Here is a 22515-nt window from a genome sequence, read left to right as displayed (position 1 = left end):
TGGCTGCTGTCGGCGCGAAACTGCGGCTGCGCGCAGCCTGGGGCGGGGCGTGGCCAACGCCGATGCGGGAAGTGAGTCCAGAGCCGGCGAGAGGACGCTGGAGGGCGCGCTAGAGCGGCGCGGCCCGGCCTGGTGTGGGCGAGCCGGCCATGGAGGACGAGCAGAGCTTCTCAGATATTTGCGGCGGCCGCCTGGCCCTGCAGCGCCGCTTCTACTCCCCTTCCTGCCTGGAGTTCAGCCTCAGCTGCCCTCGGATCACCTTGCGCTCGCTCACCGCTGTCACCTGCACCGTGTGGCTAGCGGCCTACGGACTCTTCACACTCTGCGAGGTAAGGCCTGCCGGCCTCTTCCCGCGATCTGAGTCGGGGTCTCGGGTTTGGAAGGCTCATTGGGGCCTTAGGGTCGAGCCCAGACCTCTCGCCGGACCCTCCTGCGATCGTAGGGCCTGGAGGGCGGAAACTCGCTGGTTCTGGGGACGCCATTCCGCTGCTGGACAGCTCTGTTCCTTACGTTTAGTGAAGTTTCTGCTCCTGTACTTTATCCCCCTCCTGGGTCGCTGCTCTGCTCCGTGGTTCCACCCAGCATACATCTAGCCCTTGCAGGACAGCCTAAAACTTTAAGTTCCATGTGCTCTCTGTAGTACATGCTCGTAGTAATTCAGTTCCAAGGTCCTCATCCATAACTTTAACCCCTCAGAGGAATCACTGCTAACAATACCTTTTACAGTCTTCTAGAAACTGTCTTTGCCTCCATAAATCACAAGAATTGTGTGCAAGTTAATTGTTTGATAGTTCTTCCTAATCTCTCTTTTTCAAGGCAATCTAACCGCCCCCCCCCCCCCAAATCCCTTACCCAACTTCAAGTATTTTCTAAAGAATTGTGAAATTACGGAGAGGAGTGGTTTCTGTGCTCAATTTCCAGACTCATTCCTATTTTCTGAGCCTCAGTTTTCACATCTCTAAAATGGAATTAATATCTGCCACACCAACTTCACAGCATTGTGAGGGTCACATGTAGTAGCATTGTGACAGCCCTAAAATAAAAGGAGTCATCCTAATTGCCCTTTTCAGGATGAATTTAGTTTCATATTTAGTGTCCTGTGTGGACTATATTATTTCAGGAGTGGTCTGACCAGAGCTGAAATACAGCAAGGCTATTTATTTCTATAATTTGGGTATTATTTTCAATACTGCATCCATTTGCTTTTTTTGCCATTGGAGCATATTTCAGAGCATGGTAATTTAGTAGTATAGATATATGCAAAATATATGCCCTAAGTTATACCAAATTGTATCTAAAAGTTTGTTCATAAGTCAATCAAAATGGTTAAGTTGCCAAGACAGTCCTTCCTCCTCCCCCCAGAAAGATTTCGTATATAAAATAGTTGAATATCAATACTAGCCTGAGCTCTGGTCAGGTAGTCATGTGAGGAGGAGGGAACAGGTATTTATTAAATGCCCATTGAGTGCCAACTGCTTTACTGAATGCCTCATCTCAACCTTAGAAGAAAACCAAGACTCAGAAAGAGTAATAACTTATCCGAAGTGATAAAGCTAGTAAATGGCATACTGGGGCTTCAAACCCAGGGCTGTCTGACTCTGAAACCATTATTTTCCCACTATACTATGATGTCTCCTCATTGCGGGGGGGCTTGCTTAGGCAAAATTTTTAAATAGAAGTTTGTGTTTACGCCAGCTCCCTTTTGTACTCACCTCTCTCATCCTGGTATATCCCACTTACCCTCAACAAATGTCCAGGGCTCGGTAACCTTATCTTCCTTTAAACTCCACTGCAACACTTCTTAAGGGCTCTGTGTACCAAAATTTCTTATCTTTCCTCCTATTCAAAACTACTAATTACTGAATCTCAGCTAGGATGAGAAGAAATCTGATGAAGGAATTCATTAAAACATGTGGCTAAACTTCAACCCAAAACGAATATTGAACTGTTAGATAGAATTTCAGAAAGAAAAATGAAGTATAAAAAATGCAGGGGTAATGAAGTTTTGGGCAGGGATTACTTTATAGAAAAGCTGATATGGATCAAATCCCCTAAGTATATACTGTTCTTCATCCCTTCTTTCCTCCCAGTTTTTGAATTCACAGTTCTATTAGAATTCTAGGTTTTTACCTTACTTATTCCAACCTGGAATGTCCTTCCCCCTTCCTTTTCTCAGCTGAGTATATTTGTCAATAACCACCACCTCCTCTGCACCAGTTAAATCCTGCTTCCTTGGAAGTCTTCATAGGATATTCCTGTGTGCTTTAATGTCTCTCTTTCTGGCTTTCTCTCTCTTTTTAATCCTGTCTTTTAATCCTTTTAATCCTGTCTTAGTCACTTCTAGTCAGAATCATAGTATTCTCCAAAAGTATTTTATATATGTTAATCTTGCCTCTAATAAATCTGTAAGGGCCAGAACTGAATTTTCTCTCTCTATTCTTCCATAATGCTTATTCAGTTCACACTATGTACAAGACACTGTACTAGATAGTAGACATTTAATTAGCTCAAAGTAGATATTTCTGGGTCATCAGAGACCCAGCACATAGATTTCTCCATCCTTCATTTGTTAATCAACAAGTAATTTCCTAGCACAGAGGTCAGCAAACTTTTTTTTTTTTTTTTTTGCGGTACGCGGGCCTCTCACTGTTGTGGCCCCTCCCATCGCGGAGCACAGGCTCCGGACGCGCAGGCTCAGCGGCCATGGTTCTCGGGCCCCGCCACTCCGCGGCATGTGGGATCTTCCCGGACCAGGGCACGAACCCGCATCCCCTGCATCGGCAGGCGGACTCTCAATCACTGCGCCACCAGGGAAGCCCAGCAAACTTTTTTTTTAAAAGGTCGAATAGTAAATATTTTAGGCTTTCAGGTCTCTGTCTCAGATTCTTCTGTTTCTTTTTCTCTCTTTTTATCAACCCTTTAAAAAACGTAAAAAACATTCTTAGCTTAAGGTGGACCAGACAAACACATATCACAGGCCCAAATAGTTTTCAGACTCCTGATCTAACAGTTAACTATGTGTTATGTAGAAAGAAGTCGAAAGGTACCTTCAAGGAAAACCAGAGCTGGTCAGTAGTTAAAGCAGTAAACACAGATTTTATTCAGAAACTATTGCAATGGGAGAAAAGAGACTTAAGTATTGAATTGGGCTCAATTCTAAATATAGCAGGGATCAGTGGAAATGTATAGCTAAGGAGCAGGGTCAGGGGTCAGTGGATGGAAAATTACTAAAAAGAAACATCAGGGGTAAAGGGGGATTCTGGGTAAATTGATTTGACAGGATTCTGGCTGAAGGCAGGCCACGGTGATTAGATACCAAGGGTGAGGGTCTTCTTTAAACTCAGCAAGATTCTTGCTACAACTTGTTGGACAATGCAGGCCCAACAAGAATGGACACCAAGGTCCAGCACTTAGAAGAGCTTGACTAGAGTTAGGTCAAAGAGGGTATCTTGTCAGTAACAAAAATTAATAAAACACTTCCTATGCTCAAGGAATGACAGTCGTAAATTAGTGAGTCTCTTGATTCTAGATCATCGATGATTTTTTTCCTGTGTCATCCTTCTAAATAGCTTTTTGGAAAAAAAAAGGGAAAACAGTGCCACATGAAAGAAACATACCTTGATAGAAAAACACATTTCAACTTCAGAAATGTTAAAAGGTTGTAGATGTGTCTTAGAATCAAAGAAGTAAATACCATTTTGGGGGCCCTTAACACATCAGTCATTTCATCTAGTCAGTCAGCCTTAACACATGAGTCAGTCACAACCCAAAACAACTAAAAGAGCCCTAAATAGTAAGATCTTTATTATTTAACAAAACAAGAAGTCAGGGCGAAGGAGGGCTCTAGAGGGCTTAAGAGGCTCTGTTGACTTTACTTTTTTCATCTTACTGCTCTTCCGCCCTTGATGTACTCTACCTGTCCTCAGCCTAGCTTTCCACATGGTTTGGCAGAGGCCACGTAGTTGGTTTTCAGGCATCAAAACCTCAGGATGAAGGGGCCTTCTCTTCCTTAGATCTCTTTTTTGAGATGGACTTAGTTTTCCAGAAACCCCTCCAGCCGACTTCTCCTCACATCTCATTGGCTAGAGTTGTGTCATAGGTCCATTTCTGAACCAATCATTGGCAGGAGTGGGAACCAATCATGATTGCCTCCAACTTCTATTAGGAAGGAGGAGCGGCTGTTGAGTATTATCTGCTACACTGTGCTAAGCATTTTATTACTCTCCAGTCTGCGATTTTCCTACATATCTTACTGATGGAGCATGAGAAGAGAAGATCTGAGTCCTTAAGTTGCAATTTTGGAAGAAAAATCTCTGAAAGCGGTGTGATGGGTATTTTGCTGATGGAGGTTCACCTCCCGAGACCTATCCATTTGTTGTCTGGATGTATTTTATCATATGCTTTCGTAGCACTACAGAGCCCAAGTAAAAGTAGTTTCCTCTTCCTCCGTGCACGTTCTTCCCATCTGTTCACCTCACAACAGAACAAAGGCTTTTTTCCACCTTGCCTAGAGTTGACTTATTAAATAGCAGAGCTACATGTGGAGGACCACTTGGTAACCTTACCGCCTGTGTCTGGCTCTCTTCAGAACAGCATGATCCTCTCTGCTGCCATCTTCATCACTCTCTTAGGCCTGCTTGGTTACCTCCATTTTGTGAAGATTGATCACGAGACTCTGTTAATCATTGATTCCCTTGGCATCCAGATGACCTCATCCTACGCCTCTGGCAAAGAAAGCACCACCTTCATTGAGATGGGCCAGGTGAACGATGTTGTCATTAATGAGGCTATTTACATGGTAAGTATTTAAGTCCTTACAGGCCTCTCTGGATGAGGCAGCCCATGGGGTATGCCTGGATCTAAACTGAGTCTTAATAGGTAACGTAACTGATGTCACAGAATTAAACTTGACGGCTCTCTGTTCCAGTACCTGTAGTGTTTTCTTTTTGGCTGACATGTCCTTAAGCCATAAAAGTGAAACTTGTATTGAAAACATACGTCCTTTATTTTTAAAGAGATACTATAGGTTTTTATGGATAGGGAGTCAGCATTTCATCTTTATTTTCTAGCCCTGCTTCAAAGTCATCTCTGCTTGTTGTTTTGTCTTTTTTAATCTAAAGAATGAGAATATACTTCTCTCTCACTTCAAATGCATTCTTTTTCAAGTGTATGAAAAAGTTTTAAGCCTTCCCTTGAGAAAGAAAACTGAATTTTACTTAGATCTCTGCTATTTGGTTTATTTTCTTACAGCAGAAGGTGATTTACTACCTCTGCATTTTATTGAAGGATCCAGTGGAACCACATGGGATATCCCAAGTAGTACCTCTCTTCCAGGTGAGCATAGAATACTTGTTTCTTTTGCAAAGAAATCCTCTACCTTTCCCCTCCTGTCTGCATATCCACGGCTTCTTATGTTCAGTAGGAATGTGAACTTCTGTTGTCAAGAGTATTTGAGGATACCTGAGGGGTATTTTTACTGAGAATTAGGATTTTAGTTATTTCAGAAATTCCTTTCTGAGGCAAATAAGACTTTCAGAAATATTATGAATTTATACAAATTTTAGAGATAAAAACATATATATAGCAACTTCTGCCTGTAGGTCATCATTCATCTGCTCTGACTCCGTCAGTCTGCCAATACGCGATTTTACATAGATGCTATTGATCTATACAGACTTTTATACACTATTTTGTGTCTTGTTTTTATATATATATAAATTTATTTATCTATCTATTTATTTATTTATGGCTGAGTTGGGTCTTCGTTGCTGTGCGTGGGCTTTCTCTAGTTGCGGTGAGCAGGGGCTACTCTTCATTGCGGTGCGTGGGCTTCTCATTGTCGTGGCTTCTCTTGTTGCGGAGCACGGGCTCTAGGCGCACAGGCTTCAGTAGTTGTGGCACGTGGGCTCAGTAGTTGTGGCTTGCAGGCTCTAGAGCTCAGGCTCAATAGCTGTGGCGCACGGGCTTAGTTGCTCCGCGGCATGTGGGATCTTCCCGGGCCAGGGCTCAAACCTGTGTCCCTTGCATTGGTAGGCAGATTCTCAACCACTGCGCCACCAGGGAAGCCCCCTTGCTTTTTTAATATACGTATTTTCATGCATTTACAAAGGCCATTATACTTATTATTTTAAATAATTATATCATGTCAAATATCAGTTTATTTAGCTACCTCATTTACTAGCTTTTGAAATCATGTTCAGACTATTTTTTGTTTTTTTTTTACAAAAAAACACTTATACAAAGACGCAGACCTACTAGAGAATGGACTTGAGGATACGGGGAGGGGGAAGGGTAAGCTGGGACAAAGTGAGAGAGTGGCATGGACATATATACACTACCAAATGTAAAATAGAGAGCTAGAGGGAAGCAGCCGCATAGCACAGGGAGATCAGCTCAATGTTTTGTGACCACCTAGAGGGGTGGGATAGGGAGGGTGGGAGGGAGGGAGATGCAAGAGGGAAGAGATATGGGGACATATGTACATGTATAACTGATTCACTTTGTTATAAAGCAGAAACGAACACACCATTGTACAGCAATTATACCCCAATAAAGATGTTAAAAAATTAAAAAAAACACAAAACTTATACAAACATGATTATAATCAATTATTTTATAGGTATGTAAAGTATTTATGTATGCAGTTAACTCTGCCTCACTGCCCTTCCTTTTTCAAAGGATTTAAGGAAGCTAAGCTAAAATTCTTTTGCATTATAGTTCAAAATTATTTTATTAAAGCTTATGAATAGTTTCATAGATTTTAATCATGTTTGAGATTTGGCTCCAGAGATTGGACAACTTTACTATACTTTTGCGAATTTGTACTTGTTTTCCTGTAGTCTTGGCTAACAGTGGGTTTAGCTATTTTTTAGTTTAGTATGTAGGGAAAGGAATTTAGAGTTATTAAATTTGTGTCTCTTTAAATGACAAAGAGACTTTTCATATTTCCTTGTAAGTACTACCTATCAGTATTTTCTGTTTTAAACTATCCATCTCCTCTATTAGTCAAGTAGATACTAGATAGTGATTATGCATTGTAACGATTTATATATTTTGGGTAGCAAACTGTTATGAAATATGCTTTCCCCCATATATTTTTCCCATTCTGTGGCTTTTCTTTTCATTTGGTTGTATTATATTTCATTATACAAAATAATTTTCAATATTTACATATTAAACTGCCCTTCCTGTCTCTGGGAACTGCTTCGCAGCTTGTGATACTTCCCAAGAGGGTCTGTCCTTGTTACTCTTCTTGCTTTGTCTTAGGTGGAGGTCGTGAAATTTAGATTAAAAACTGTCTTTCGAGCTCTTGCTTCCACAGTTCACAGGCTGGGATGTGGGCCTGGTTAGGGATTCTTCCTAGCAAAATGCTGTGAGGCCTGAACTTCTGCCTCTCTGAAGCCTACACCTGTACCATTTAGACCCCCCTGGTCGTGGGTGAGAGCTTGAGGTTGCACATGGACACAATACCACTAAGCACTTTACGTTCATCTTGTCTCTGCATTTCTCCCCTTTGGAATTCAGAGTGCCAAGCCCCGGCTGGACTGCTTGATTGAAGTGTACAGAAGCTGCCAGGACATCCTGGCACACCAGAAAGCCACATCAACGAGCCTGTGAGTCCCAGCATTTAGAAGGCCAGTATTGTTTTCCAGAGGAGATGACTCCTAAGCCACAGTGGCTGGTTTATTTTCTGTATTTTAAACCATCAAGTGGGCACAGTCCTAGGAACCAGTATGGATGCGGTGGATCTCAGAGCCGTAGAGCAGGTGCCTGGAAGCCTAACTTACTGTGTGATGTTGAGCAAAGTATTTATGTGTATTTTAGTGTTCCCCTTGTAAGATTTCGTTTACCACCTGAGGGGAGACCTCGAAACAGTATGTCAGGAGTAATGTTGACGAAGAGCACTTTGTGATATTCCTAAGCACGTTCAAGTTTACTTTTTGTTGAAATTTGTAGAGCAAGATGATGGGAAACTGACATCAGATCTCTTGAGAAAGATAATTTTCAACTGCACAGTACCCCTGTATAAAAGCTAAGAGAAAAAGCAAGCCCTTCAGGGGCTGGTCAGTAGGAAGAAATGTCCTACAAAAGACTACTCTCTGTCCACTTAGCTCCTGTGTTCTGTACAGGGTTAATTTATGATGATTCTCTTAATAAACAGATCTCCTTCCAAAACATACACAATTGCTTGGTTCAGACAGCTGCTTTTTATTGACAAACACGACCATGGCATTTCAGTCACGGGTGTCTAGCACATTAATACTCTTGTTACTCAGCATTGTTTATGGTTTCAAAAACTTCTTTTGCCAAGAGAGGTGAGATAAAAGGCCAGACAGAAATTTGACTTTGGTTCCCAGACATGTTAAAGAAGGATAAACATACATACTGTAGAAGCCTTTGTTTATGAGGCAGTTTCTTCTATATAAAATTAATAAACTAAGGGAGGATTCCTGAAGGGTTGGGAAGAAGACAGGGTGGGGGAAATAGCTTGACCCCCAAATTCAATATGAACACAGCTCCATTCTTGCTTTTCCTTTGGGATTTTTTTTTTTTTTTTAACTCCTGGCTAGATGATAATTCCTTATTTGCCTTAGACACACTCAAGATATTACAAAACCAGAGCTGTAACTTCTGCTTTTTACACCAGCCCTGGAGGGGTTATTCAGGAGCCTGTGGGACATGGGACCTGTGACTTGTTCGAGGTAGAAATGTCTCAGCTAAATCCCAAATGCTGGGGGAAAGGCAGGAACAGAAATGGGAGGCAGCTGTAAGATTGCCAGCCTGGCAAAGTCAAGTTCCTTTAAAAAAGGTAGACACTCTGATGTGCTGCTTTTTTCATCATGCTTGTCAGTTTAATGGGTGAGAGAGGGGAAGCTTACAGCAGCTGAGGTTCAGATAAACTAGTTCCAGCCTTGCAGTTTTCACAGTGTGCAACACACACACACTTCGCTGCGGTTAAAGGCTTGGTTCTTGGATGCTATTGCTAAACCCATATAGTCTGTTTGGCACTTTATCGAAAAATGATAAGACTGCCGTAGAGCTATGAAATAAAAGTTTCCTCAATGTTGGAAAATCAGAGTATAAATGAACTCTTTCGTCTTTTTTTTTTTTTTTTTTTTTCCTGTTAAGGGAGGGCGGAGACAGGATCATCTCTGCATCCAACAGAAGGTCTCACTCGGGGATGGGGGCATATTGGCATCGTCAGGAAGACAAAAGGTGAAAGGTACTTTCAACTGATGCTCTCAGGCTAGGACAGATAACGCATATGTGCGTCTGCCCACAAACATTCCTAGCGCAAGTTCGCCAGAAGTCTTAAGGAGCAAATCCAGGCCCACGAGCCTGCAGGGGTGTCTTCTGTTTCTGACTCATCTTTGGTGGCCTCACAGAGCAGCAAAAAGCAGAATGCATTTGCTTAGTTTTTCAAAGAGCAGGGGGACAAGCGGCGACCACCTTCTCCTACAGTAGTAAGCACAGCCTTCACTGAGCCCTGTCCAGTTGTTAAAATGAGACAGGGAGAGGTCAGGTTGGACCTAGCCCCTGCCCTTGCCTGTACCCAGTTGGGCTGACAGTCCAGTATGAGGGAGAACAGCTTCAGTCTCAGGGGAATAGCGCCTTGTCTTGCAGAGACAGGTGCCACTGCCCCAGAAGGGCACCGCCAATGCCTCCTCGTTCGCACCAGGGGAAGGGGAAAGGTGAGTCTCCTCCTTTTTCTCCAGCCCTGCCAACACCTTTCCCATATGGGAAAGGAAGTCCAGTCTTAGTGAGTTCTAAGCTTTTGTTGGAGTTCAGGGGAATTGGAAATTCTAGTCCTCCCCTGTTCAGGGATGTCGGGAAAACTTCAAGTATAAACCCCTGCATGAGGACCGTACACAACATAAACATATTAGTCTCCCTGAGAGTAGCAGTGCAGGAAATTCCGACTTACAGCACTGATGCCCTCAGTAACCAGTAACAGTGGGCCATCCCTATCTGTTTCTAGAATTGGGCAGCATCCAGAGCTCAGTATTCTTATGAAAACAGTGGTTTTTATACTGGGTCTGGATTTTTAAAGGTTGGCCCTGAAACATTATAAGGCACCTAGAGAGTAAAGGCTTCATGGACACTGAAATACACATTTCACAGAACAACTGGGGCAGGCTGCAGGGGGCTGTTAGACCCATCACAGTAGTATCGCACCCAAGAATACATCTCTCTAATCCCAGAGGCACCAGGTGGTGGTGGGGAAAGGGGTAGGAGGAATATTCACAGCAACGTTGGCCCCTTGGCAGCACATGGAACAGAAGCAAAGAGCTGTCGTCCATCCAGTTCCCATGGCTGGCAGGCAGCAGGCGGGTTGGGGGGTGGGTCCACGGTTGTGGAGCAGTGGTTCATGTAGCTAGCCATGATGAAGGTCACCTCTGCAATCTAAGGAGAGAAAGAGAAACAAAGGAATTGAACACTGGCTTTGGCTTGAATCCTGACTCTCGCACTCACTAGCTGTTGCACTGGTTATATAAGCTTCCTGGGCTTCAGTTTGTCCCTTAAGTTAAAATACCCACACGGGAGGAAATGTCCAAAGGGGATGGTTCCTGTGAGGCTCAGAGGCTTTGTGAAATAGGCATCTGGAGGTCCTGAGGTGCCCAGTATCTCCTGAGGACAGGAGGACCAACATTCCGCCCTGGCTGTCTCCAAGACAAGGCAAGGCAGCCTCCCTGGAGGAAAGGCTCTGTATAGCCTCTCCTTTGGCAGGGACAGTATTGAAAGGAGGAGGTGGTTTGGCGAACTCCAGCTTTAGGGTTAAAACAACAGGGTTTCCAGTTGCTCAGAAGGGAGCCAGGAACTATAAATCAGAACTTTGGTTTCAGAGTCTCTGCAATTGTTATTTTTTGCATCAACATTTCCTGTACTGAGTAGGAACAAGGCCCTTAAAGTGAACAGTTCCTAGGACCTTCTTCAAGACCCCAGGGAAGGGGGAGCATGTTCGGAGTGTCCCACTTGTGACTAGGGCCGGGACAGCAGAGCCCAAGGCAAGAACACTTGGGCCTGCTGCAAGGACGACAGCAGCAAGAAGGCCCCCACTCAAGCCTGTCCGGTGCTATGGCTGACAGAACAGAGGAAGGTAACGTGAGGAGCGCAGAGTAGCTGGACCAGAGTGAGCTCCCTCTCCCGCCAGCCCCCCCACCTGCCAGCTCAGCAGAGACGCCACCTGAACCCTCTGGGGTACTGATGATAGGGCCAAAAGTTTCATTTGGGGCAGGGCCCTTCTAGAGTACTGTCATAACCCCAGTTTCCTTTCTAAGCTCCGAGCCCATCTCATCAGACCACAGCAGGGTAAAATGTTTTAGCAGCTTTCAGACCCACCTTGGGAGCAGCCATCCGGAAGATCAGCTTCTCAATGTGGCCTTTTACAGAGCTCTGGTCTGAAATGGATCTAATCACAAGCATGAAGTCATCCCGGCAGCCACCAAAGGTCATCACTGAAGAGTAGGGATAAGTGACGTGCACTTGCTGTGGGGAAAGATCCAGTTAGTTCTGGAAAAACTTTCCACCTGCCTCCTGAGCTAGGAGCCAGCATGCCCGGTCTCTTCCAGACCAGGAAGGGAGAAGTCCGAAGTGGTCACACTTTGGAGATCTACATTTTGAATGTCTACAAGCTGTGTCTAGACTAGAGGACAGCAGTACTTGGGCAGGGGGTGGGGGAAGGAAAACCATGGTCACTTAGCTCAGCCCTTTGAGTCCAGAGAGGAGAAAAGATACTGTCAGGAGAAGGAGGGGTCAGGAAGCCAGCCCTCATCCTCCCGTACCATGGTGTTGTGGTCCAGGATGCTGACACCATCCTCATTCACCGCAATCCACACCAGAGTGTTCTCCTTGGAAGACAGCTGTGCAGGCTGGGGGAACAGGAAAATCCCATCAGACATCCACCGCTAAGGATTCTGAACCACTAGAGCTTTCTGAGGAAGAAGGCACATCCAGGGATCTGCTAGGCAGTGATTTCCAACTTTTTTCTTTTGGAAAACATAGAAGATGGTATTTGTATAGCATGCTGGAGTAAACAGGCTGCACGTGGCAGGAGGCACCTGGCTTGGGGCTCTGGCCACCTACTAACAACCCCGAGTATCACTTTCTTGTAGTACCTATAGCCCATCCTGCCACGGTACAGAACACAGTACACTTTGTTCCTGTTCCAGAACAGAGGCCAGCCCCGGCTGTTCTGTCACAGGCATGGAGAACAGGCTGTTTTTTCCTGGCTCTCAGAAACTGACAGCATTCCACCCACAGGCCCTCCTAAGTTCAGGCTGCATCCTGCTTCAACCAATTTCCTGGGGACTGTAAAATAATTAGGAAAACAATAATGCAAGGGCTTTAGGCCCTACCAGGGAGAAAAATGACTATTGGTGGATAAGTCCTAGAATGGCTAATTTTCACTGCCAGGGCTGCAGTAGGGCAATCTAGATTTCCTGTCTCTCCTACCCTGGGGAGGCTGGGGAGAGAGATGGACATGTCCCTTTTTTCAGGAGCTTCTCCCAACCTTCCAGACTAAGTGGGCCCCCATGTTATATGCCTTTATAACACCCCTGTACTTTTCAAAACTTCATGGCACTTGTGACAGCTTCTAAAAAAATTATATATATTTTATATATATATATATATTTAGAAAGAGAGAGTGTATGTGTGAATATTTGATTAGTGTGTACGTCCCCCACTAGATGGGAAGCTCCATGAAGGCGAGGACGTGTCTGATTTGCTCACCTCTTGTCACCTCAGACAACTAGCACAATGCCTGAGATATAGTAGGAGCTCAATAATTCTTTGTTGAATGAATGAATGTCTGTTGTCTAATCTGTATCCTCAGTGAACAGGATCATGATCCAGCTTTGAGGATAGGACACTCTGTGTGATTACGTACAAAGTTTCGTGCACACCAGATACCCAGTGAAGAAAAGTTCCATCTGAAATTACTTTTAGCCACCTGGCCTTCCAGCAGGAGAAATTAACTGGTGCCTGAGTAGTCAGATCCCTCTGTGGCTGCACCAGGTCAGCAGAGATGTATTTGTTTAGGTTACATGTTGTTCTTTCAAACTTTTTTAAAAAATAAAAACATTCTCAAGAGGAACATCATATCAAGTCTGAACTCTGTTGTGGATTAGTTGACCCTATCTTTTTTTTCAAGGGTAGGATTGGGAAAGAAGTCAATAAAGGAAAGTTAAGGATCGCCCAGAAATAACCCTGGCCCGAAAGCAATGAGTCACAACTGCTCTGGACCGGGGAAAGCTGGAGTAGGCAAGAAATGGGTGGAAAGATAGTGACCCCTAGTGGTTGCGGGTGGGCGCTGCAGACTGAACTGGCTCAAACATGACCGAATCCAGGAGAAACTTAGTTCCTGAGGGTGTGGTAACCACTCCTTCGGCTGGAAACCACCCACACTTACCTGAGCAGCAAAGAGCTTAGCACCAAAGAGGGGCCACTTCCGGGCCACTGTCAGGTAGATGCGGATGCACTCAGGAGAGGAGCAGCCTTGCAGTGCTGCCCACTTTGTGGTCAGCTGATCTGCCAGGTGCCTGGTTTAGACGGATGGAGAGAGATGGTGCCATGTTTCTGTTGCAGCTCTGAGGTTTTCCCCAACTCTGCAGCCCATGCCTCCCTACGGTGACTCCCTGCAAGACCTTGCAGCCTACCTCAGCTGTTCCAGGGGGGCCCCGTGTCTGTAGCGCCTTGGGTAGAACCTGTCTAGGACCTGCTGGAGGTGATGCAGAGCCTTGGCAGGGGGTGTGCCCCCAGGTCCTGGCAGGATGGGCTTCTCCAAGTCCCCATACTCTACCTGTGGTAGAAGCACATGGAAGGACAAATCAGGAATTTGGACGTGAATGGGGTTGGGGGCCTGCTGAGAGAGGTGAAATAAACCATTATTTCATCCCTTTATTGGTGAGGTGTGAATGGATGTGAAAAAACACTTCTTGTGTACAGACAGACCCTTTATCTCAAGTTTCACAGACACTAGAGAAACAACCTTAGGGTCCTAGAATATTAGAGATTGTCTAGATCAACTTTCCTTTTGCAGCTGAGGTTAAGTGCCTTATCCAAAGACACAGTTAATTAGTGGCAGACAAGGGAAAACACTATAGAAATTCTGGCTCCTAATCCAAAAATATGGGATACAGGATTGAAGGTGCTACAGATCCTTCAGTAGAGCTGACTGTTCCAAATGTGGCCATTAGAGTCAGATACTTGGCTCAAATCCCAGCTCTGCCATTTACCAGCTCTGAAACCATGATCAAGTTAAACTCTGAGCTTCAGTTTACTCATCTATAAAGCGGGGGTGAGAACTAAATAGGGTACTACATATAAAATGTTTCGCACAGGGCCCTCTACAGCATACTCAATACGTGTTACTATATTAAAGGTCCACTGTTATTATTTCCCCATCCTCTCCAGCATGTAGATCCAGACTCTTTCTTACGGGAACCATGAAGGTATCCCAGATTCCTTTGGCAAGACAGCCTCCTAAAGGTAATAGAAGAGTCAAAGTCTGAATGTGTGTTCCTTTTCCTAGTTCTCATTACAATGTTTGACAGCTGTAAGTACACACTTAACCACATACATTATATGACATACATTATCTAGGAAATTACACTTAGTACAACCCTGTCGGGGCAGGTAGGGAGGTATTTTTGTTTTCGGGATATGAAAAAGGGAACTACAGCACAGACAAGTGAAGTGACTTGGCCAAGATCTCATAGCGGGAAGGTGGCTAGGATTCAAACCCAGGCCCCTGGTTTCCACGCCCAGAGTTCTGCACGTAGCCTGGATCTGCAGTGAGGCACTCTGCTGGGTAAGGAGTCAGCAAGCCCGCCCTCTCTGGCACCTCAGGACCCGCAGAATCTCCTGTTTCAGCCTGTGTGGTGCACTCCACCTGTGAGTCCAAGACGTCTCCTGACCCTCCTGACTCCTAGACAGAACCTTACCTGGGCCATCAGTGCAGCCATCTCCAGAGCCAGCTCCTTGTTGACAGGAAACCTCCCTGCCACTATCTCTCCGCTAGTTTGGGAGGCAAGCAGCAGGCGCTCTCGCTCTGTCTCCCCTTTGACTTGACTCCGAAAGTACAGCCTACAGGGGAGAGAGTGAGAAGCCAGGGCTCAGCTGGGATCCCAAACGGATGAAGCTGTCTCTGCATCTGTTTATCTTGATTTACAAAGAAAGAAAGAAACTACTCTTTTTATACCATCTGTGAGCCTATTTTCCACTGCCTCCAGAAAAACTTAACCAAGCATGACACAGAGCAGATAGAGGGCCATCAGGTCCCATAGCAACAGTAGCATGTGGTCGGTTCTGAATTCACCATTAAGACTTACTAGATTTGGTGAGGGGAATCTGGTACCTGGAATCATAGCTTATTAGGAAACTAAATGAGTTAAGATTCCAAGAGACTAATGGAAATCATCTGCCTGGAGACGTACTGGGATGGAATTTTCTTAGTCAAATTGGTATTAAGTTAGGATTTCTCCTGTATTTCCTGGAACTGGTATATAGGAGCAATTTATTCTTTTTTTTTGGTACGCGGGCCTCTCACTGCTGTGGCCTCTCCCGTTGCGGAGCACAGGCTCCAGACGCGCAGGCTCAGCGGCCATGGCTCACAGGCCCAGCCGCTCCGCGGCATGTGGGATCCTCCCGGACCGGGGCACGAACCCGCGTCCCCTGCATCGGCAGGCTGACTCTCAACCACTGCACCACCAGGGAAGCTCCCAGGAGCAATTTATTCTTTAGTCTTAAATATCTAGTGCTCAGACAAAATCTTCCTCTCCTAATGTAACACATGCAGCCACCTGAGGAAGTTGGTCTGTTCGGGGGGCAGGGGTGTGTGTGTGTGTGTGTGTGCATGCATGTGTGAGTGTGCAGACACAGTACAGGGACGGAGAGCCTGAGCTGTCCAGGGTCTCACAGAGGCCAGCAGAGCCAGCCTGGGCCTCCAGCTACTGACCAGCAGGCAGTGTTATATATCTGGGCGCCCTGCCTGTGCAGGACAGGCCTCCAGCTGGGGGAGTGATGAGCTGCACCCCAGCAGCAGCCCTCAGGCTTGGTCCCCCTCAGTGGTGCCCAGGACCTGTTCTTGTACATCAGCTTCACAACACGTGTGCCACCCTCAGACTTTCCGGAGTGCAGCTCTTTCAGGGCTTGTTCCCACTTGGAGATGGCATCGCAGATCTGCATGAGGCAAAAGAGGAAAGTCAGAAAAGCCCCTGATGAAGGGAACAAGGTCCAGTCAGGGCTGGACTCGGGCAGAACAGCAGGACAGAGTTGAAGGACTGTCCTCCATCAGGAGGCTGACCCGCGGGGCCTCATGCTCCCAGGACCCAGGGTGCCTCACAGACAGAGGTGTAGCTCTGAGCATGGCATGGGCAGCAAACCATGGAATGCTGCCGCCATTGCCTGGACATCTGAGGGGGCCTCCCAGAGGCTAGGCAGGCCCCAGTTCAAAACCATGGCCCCTCATCACCGGCTCCACTTCCCTCCCACCGACCGCCATTCTCTTCAACAAATATAACCGGAGGCCTACTGTGTAACAAAGCCTTACAGATGCCCGGGCATAGTTTTTCCAGGCAATGGTAAAAGACTATAGGAGCCTTTGTCCTGGCGCCATAAAGAAAGCAGAAACTGCAGCCAAAGCCCTCATCCTCATCAAGTGCTCCAGCACATCCCACAAACACCCAGCATGCCCTGCGGCTCTAACCCCAGACCCTAATGCAACATAGGGTTCGAATCCCACTCAAGGGCCTTTACGCACAGAAGTACCACAAGGATCTACCTCTTTAGAGTTGGTGGGACCTGTAAGCACAGCACGGGCCCTGGCAGACTGGGTAAGAGTGAGCTGCCAGCGTACAACACAACATCTGCTGGGTCCAGGTGTACAGTTGTCTGTCTACGCATGTGTGTAGACAGGCTCCGCCCGGGTGGGGCTGCTGCTGAGAAGTGCCTCCCTGTCCTTCCTACCCTGAGCTGGGAAGCGGCTTTTCTTCTGGAAGCTGAACAGCCTCTCAAGGGAGGGAGGGAGGGAGGGAGGGATGTGGAGATCTTCTCTCCAGAGACAAGGGCACAAACGACTTTTCTCTGCCTATATGGGCACATTTTAAGATGGCACAGAAATGCTGGCCTCGGGCTCAGCCCCAAATAGGCTGGGAACACAAAATCCTGAAGACCAAGGTGGCTCAGTTGGCTTACAGGGGACCATCACCTTGACGCTCCCCTGCAGGCAGTGTTCCAGGTCCCTGCCAGAAGGGTCGTCCGTGAAGAGGGCAAAGCCAGAATGGGAGGACTTCCTCATGCCCGTCTCCTGGTTCAGCCGCTGGAGGAACTCGTCAACTGTGGAGGAGCCGTCAAAACCCACCACCTGCCGGGAGAGGGGACCTCCTGAGAGGGGCCCACGGGGGCTAGTGGGGGGGTCAGAGGCCGGGAGGTGGAAAGGCATGGCTGAAAGGAGCGAGGGCGACGACAGAGGCCAAAGAAAGCCTGGTTTCCACATGCAGAGGGTGAGTGCTTAAGGGAGGAGCCCGCCCACCATAAACTGAAGTCCCACATAAGCTCCGTTCCTCCTTTGCTGTCACTCTTTGGGAGGCCCTTCCCCTGCCACTTTCTTGGTCAGTGTGTCAGCTTCCCTGTTCACGTAGTGGGTTCAAAAGGTCCTCTTCCCAGGCCCCAAAGAGTGAAGTACTTTTGTGATTCAAGCTCTGTACTCCCTCCACAGTGGCACGAATGGCCCCACTCGCCCCTGCACCCCAGGCCCATCCTTTGGCTGGTCTGCCTGTTAAGATCTGCTGGGCCTAAGGAGGCTTAGCACCCACTGGCCCAAAGGTGTTCTCCTCTGGGATGGCAATATGAGAAGACTCAGCCCAGGGAGCGCGGCAGCCTTGTCACCTGGTAGGTCGCCCGTCACCTGGTAAGTCCCGTTGGCGAAGTGCACGGGGATGCTGAAGGGCGAGGAGTGGTGGAAGGGGTTCCGCAGCAGGATAGACACCACCTCCATGCGCGAGGGCCTGGCCTCCCGCTCCCCAGTCTGCAGCGTCCGCTCCACTGCCCGCTGGCAGTACGTGGCGTACTGGCCCGTCTCATTTCTAAAAAGACAGGCGAAGGAAGAAAGGAAAACCGGGAATCCACTCATCCCTACCACCTTGACACCCTGGTTCCCTACCTACATGTAACCTATAGGACCAAACCTGCAGCTGGAAGGCTGTGACACGAGCCCCAAAGACTGGTCTGGGGTGTTAATTGGTCATTCGGGGCCTATCTGCTGCTGGTTGCTGGCACAGATATTTTCTGCAGAAGCCAGAAAACATGGCAACAGAGAATGCAAATCTGGGGATGATCTGGGGGCGCGGTAGCTCCACATGAGGGCCCCCACTAAATACCCACACACACATGGATTGGTGTGTAGAGGGTGCCCAGATCTCCACGTGCCCATCTGCGTACATGGTGATGGGCAAAGTCTACGTGACCACTGTGCAAACCCCAGAGGGCGGGGCGATCTGATCCATCCTAGTCTCCCCTGCGTCCCTCCAGATCATGCCAGTCGGTAGTGCCAGAGTGGCAGAGGAAACGACGTGCACTCACCGGGGATCTGCGTGGCGCTGGAGCTGCTGTTTGACGTACCAGAGGAAGTGGTGCTGAGGCAGGAAAAGTGGGGCACACAGAGCCAGGAGCTGCCAGCACTGCAGGGGAAACAAGAAATGCGGGCTGAGCGCTGGGTCCGCCGTGCCACCACCTTCGCAGTCCTGAGCTACAGAGCCTTCACCACCCTCTCCGAACCGCAGCCCCCAGCCTTCTGCGGGCACCAGGATGGCCAGCCTGGTCGGGCTTTGTGCAGAGCCGCAATCACACAACCTGTGTGCAGACGTCCAGAAGGGGCACAGAGAGGGCAGCGGGACCCGGGCAGCCTTGAGTACGGAAGCCGCCTGCTGGCTGCCAGGCTCGGAGGATACCTGCCCGGTCACCTCCTTCCACCTTTCCCACGTCCTGGGCAGCCCTGGCCGACGGCTCCCGTTGGCCGTTCCGCCCCAGGGACGCCCACCTGCATGAGGGAGCACTTCTGCGGCGGGCGGCAGCTGGTCTGCTTCATGAGTTGGCAGTACAGCTCGCTCTGCAGCTCGGGGTGAACGAGGCAGACCTGCAGCGCGGTCTGGGCCAGGGACACGTGGTAGTCCACCGAGGCCGCTTCCACGGGCACGTTGATGAAGAGTTGGCACGACTGCAGGGAAATGACAGTGGGCACAGGTAGACTGACAGCCCCCTGATTATCGTCCTCTGTGACGGGGGACGGACTGGGCCGTCCCCCCGCCCAGGGCTCAAGGAAGGCTCCGGTTCACGGCAGACAGCCCTTTCTAGGAGGGGGCATCGTGACTGCTCGAGAACGTCTACGCTTACCGAGAAGGCTACTTTGGGACAGGATCTTTCCTCTACATGTTTCCATTACATAAGCAAGACATATTCATATTTTAAAAAGATAGAATATTCAGAGGGGAACAAAGAATATTCTAAAATAGGCCAGAATCTCTCAGGTCCAGAAGAAACGTAAGCCTGCCCTCTCCCGCTGTTCACTACAGGAGGGCAGCTCTTCGTTTCGCTAGTGCTCCCCAAGGGCCCATGAATGAAGTCCCAGAGCTTCCAGCCTCCCTGCCGTAAAGGACATGATGGGAGCCCTGAGGGACTTTCTTTTCCTTCCTCTTCAGATCCCTCCAGGAGCTCCCCCCCTAACCTGCACAGGTCTTCTCCACCCCGGCATCACCGTGGTGGGAAGAACTGCTCTGGGCAGAGCCTGGGCACAGGGCAAGGGCGCCGCCACCAGTCCGTGGGCCTGGGCTCAGCTCCCACTTTACCTTGAAGAGCTTGATGGCCTCCGTCTGCAGGGCCTCGGAGGGCAGGGTGGTGAGGGAGGTGTACAGCCCGTCTTTGCTGTAGCACAGCATGGGGTGCCTCCAGAGGGGGGAATCTGCCCGGAGCACAGCACCAGAGAGCAGCAGCCGTTACCACTGAGGAGGCAACTTGCCTCCCCCGCACCCCGACCCTGATCTCTGGGGAAGACGGTGTTTTCACAGTCGGGACACGTGGGCTGTGCTGGATTTATATCCACAGAGTGTGGGCTGTGCACTGCATTTATTCAGCACACTCACGAGCATGGCTTACAGGAAGGCGGCTACTGCTTTGCTCGTGGGGCTGCAATAGGGGTGAACGTCCAATGCAAGGCGTGGACGTCGGAGTGCAAGCGTGCGTGTGCAGGGGAGGGCCTCTCCCTGCAGCGCTAGGTCTGGATAGAGGAACGTATATCAGCCTGGAACCAACAAGCCTTGGAGCAGCAGTAAAGCAGTGTGTGTTCTGGGTGCCCTTGGATCCTCAGGGTCCTGAGAATCAGTAGCAAAATAAAGACCCCAAAAGGCCCCAGGCTTAGTTAGCCTGATCCTAACTTAGGCTTCATTCATTAACAAACTCTAACTATAGATTAACCAGCCACCTTCTTTCCTCAACCCTCTGCCCAGCCATCAAAGTTGCAGTGAACAAAGTAAAACATTGACCAAGTGACCGGAAAGTCTGCTCCCCAGACAACTGCCCCAGATACTGAGTGGTCTCCTCGGTATCCTCACCAGAAACAGGGCTCCCGGAGCTTGGGACGGGAATGCCCTTCTGTGGCTTAGAAGGTCTCCAAACAGCTTCAGGGTACGGTAGTGCTTTCTTTGGGTTCCTGACCAACAGTTACCCAGCCACCACCCTCCAACCCAGCAGTGATGGCCACCCTCGCCTTACCTGGGTCTCCCTCACCATCCATCAGCTTTCCAATGAGCTGCTCATAGGCAGTGCCCACCTTGGCACTGCTGCCACCTGCAGCCACTGTGAGGTGGTAAAGCCACGTATCCTGGAAAAGGATGGAAAGCCACCTGATGGGGCTGGGCTGGGGAAGAATGGAGGCAAGAGCTCCAAGGGAGCCTCCCTGAAGGGGCCAAGCCCAGGGTGAGGGTCAGCCTGTCTGGTTGGCACAAGTCAAGGCCACCGGTCCCTAAGAGGAAAGACTTGGGATGGGCTGAATGTGAACCCAAGTTCCTAAGCTTGCGGTTCCCTCCATCTCATGGCCCCAGTGCAGAGATGTTGGTCACTGGGAATGGATTCAATACAAGGAACATTCAGGAAATACTAGTTGCCAAAATGTCCAGGAGGGAAATAGATTCAAATCTGGGGAAGCTCAGAAGAGAGAAGGAAGGTGAGAATCAAAGGTGCAAGCTTTGCCATGGAGGCCCAGCCCCCTCCCTTACCTTTTCGTGCTTGGTGCCAATGAGGAGGTAGGTGGGGCTGTGCTCCGGCGGGTGGATCACAAGGGTGCAGTGGGAGGAAAGCAACCGCCGGGTCCCTCCAGCCTCATAGTCCTCGTCTGAGTCACAGGATCGATCTACTTCCTCTATGCGTGCGTCCCGCACAGGCAGACGGCCCAGGGGGCGCTGTGGACACGAGCCTTCCGTGAATGGGAGGGCCAGCGGGGAACGGAGGAGTCTCCTCTCTCTGAACCCTCAGGCCTTGTAGGGCTGGGAATCAAGGACGAGGGGGAGACTACAGCTCCCTGGCTGAGGCGGGCTTGGAGAAGCACAGACAGACCACACAGGCAGGGTCTGCGGACCATGCACACTGGTCACACACTCTAGAGGGATCTGGCCAGCCAGCTCTGTACTTGTTGTGGGGTTGGCTGGGGTGGAGGGTAAAGCTGGGCCTTCCATAAGGACACAGAGCCACAGGAACGTGGTTTGGGGGAAGCTGTCGGGAGGCCAGGAAGTACCTTGTCCTCGTGGCTTCGATAGTAGTAGAAGGTTCTCCCAACAAGAGCACACCAGACCAGTTTGGAATGGCCATGCTTGACCTGTAGGCCAGAAATGAACCAGCATTATTAGAACCAGATGACCCCAGAAGAAGATCCGGGACTGGCAAAGAGAAGCCAAAGGGAGACAGATCTCAAAACCCCTGGTCTAACTCAGATCCTTTGGTCAATCCCAGGTCAAACTCAGATGCCACCCAGATTCTCTACTAACGGAACCAGCCCTTTCACAGCGAGCGTCCATGGTACCACGCGACACCCCATCCGTCCTCGTATGACCTGCCATTAAAAGATCGACCAGGCCAACCAGATATCCTGTCCCAGGAATATGATCACGAGAACTTGCTAATCTGCAGAGGCTAGAGTCGGAAGGGAAGGGCCACGGTGGGCTGAAGGCCTTGGGCAAGTGTAAAAAACACTGCACGTGGGCAGAGGAGATGGCTGTGAACACAGACTGAACAGGGAAGCAGCGGCACAGGCAGAGCCCCAAGCACTGAACTTGCTCACACAATCACTCCTGACGGCATCCTGGCCTAGTTAACGCGCTTCCTTGTTAACTTCCCCTTTCTTGGGATTAACAAGTGCTTCTCAGCTCCCTGCAACCAGAAGAGCCCTAATTAAAACGTCTTTAGGGCAGCCTGAGATATTATAAGTCTTTGGCCACACCTGTCTCGCCGAGGTCACAGCTTCCCACT

At 48.7% G+C, this 22515-nt stretch overlaps 2 protein-coding genes across 6 annotated transcripts in view; one reads left to right on the top strand and one right to left on the bottom strand.

Moving 5' to 3' along the window:
* Positions 1–98: 98 nt before the first annotated feature.
* On the top strand, positions 99–22462 carry PIGH (phosphatidylinositol glycan anchor biosynthesis class H). Of its 3 annotated transcripts, none has more exons than XM_032623280.1 (6): positions 99–329; positions 4589–4798; positions 5251–5334; positions 7525–7613; positions 9130–9223; positions 22000–22462. In XM_032623280.1, exons 1-5 carry the CDS (start codon positions 150–152, stop codon positions 9218–9220), a joined length of 654 nt encoding a protein of 217 aa, XP_032479171.1. In that variant the 5' UTR covers positions 99–149; the 3' UTR covers positions 9221–9223; positions 22000–22462. The 3 variants fall into 3 exon arrangements, with proteins under 3 accessions (XP_032479171.1, XP_032479170.1, XP_032479172.1); XM_032623279.1 differs by lacking the exon at positions 22000–22462 and adding an exon at positions 12836–13096; XM_032623281.1 differs by lacking the exon at positions 22000–22462 and having other exon boundaries at positions 5287–5334; positions 9130–10212.
* The window catches only part of PLEKHH1 (pleckstrin homology, MyTH4 and FERM domain containing H1), a 53562-nt gene continuing 39235 nt past the window's right edge, over positions 8189–22515 (bottom strand). The window contains exons 15-29 of one of the 3 annotated variants that reach the window (XM_032623276.1): positions 21785–21865; positions 21270–21452; positions 20767–20875; positions 19845–19957; positions 19040–19216; positions 18583–18680; positions 17909–18086; positions 17210–17365; positions 16082–16182; positions 14946–15087; positions 13659–13801; positions 13412–13541; positions 11784–11870; positions 11341–11487; positions 8189–10404 (exon numbers count right to left, since the gene is read on the bottom strand). In XM_032623276.1, coding sequence (XP_032479167.1) covers positions 10243–10404; positions 11341–11487; positions 11784–11870; positions 13412–13541; positions 13659–13801; positions 14946–15087; positions 16082–16182; positions 17210–17365; positions 17909–18086; positions 18583–18680; positions 19040–19216; positions 19845–19957; positions 20767–20875; positions 21270–21452; positions 21785–21865 — 2007 coding nt within the window. In that variant the 3' untranslated portion in view covers positions 8189–10242. Of the gene's footprint in view, positions 10405–11340; positions 11871–13411; positions 13542–13658; positions 13802–14945; positions 15088–16081; positions 16183–17209; positions 17366–17908; positions 18087–18582; positions 18681–19039; positions 19217–19844; positions 19958–20766; positions 20876–21269; positions 21453–21784; positions 21866–22515 lie in introns of those variants that run through there. The other 2 variants (XM_032623278.1, XM_032623277.1) reach the window with 2 other exon arrangements.

The sequence above is a fragment of the Phocoena sinus genome, chromosome 2, assembly GCF_008692025.1.
Source record: "Phocoena sinus isolate mPhoSin1 chromosome 2, mPhoSin1.pri, whole genome shotgun sequence".
Lineage (NCBI taxonomy): Eukaryota > Metazoa > Chordata > Mammalia > Artiodactyla > Phocoenidae > Phocoena > Phocoena sinus.
The sequence above is the reverse complement of the archived record's forward strand: the minus strand, read 5'-3'. Positions and strand labels throughout refer to the sequence as shown.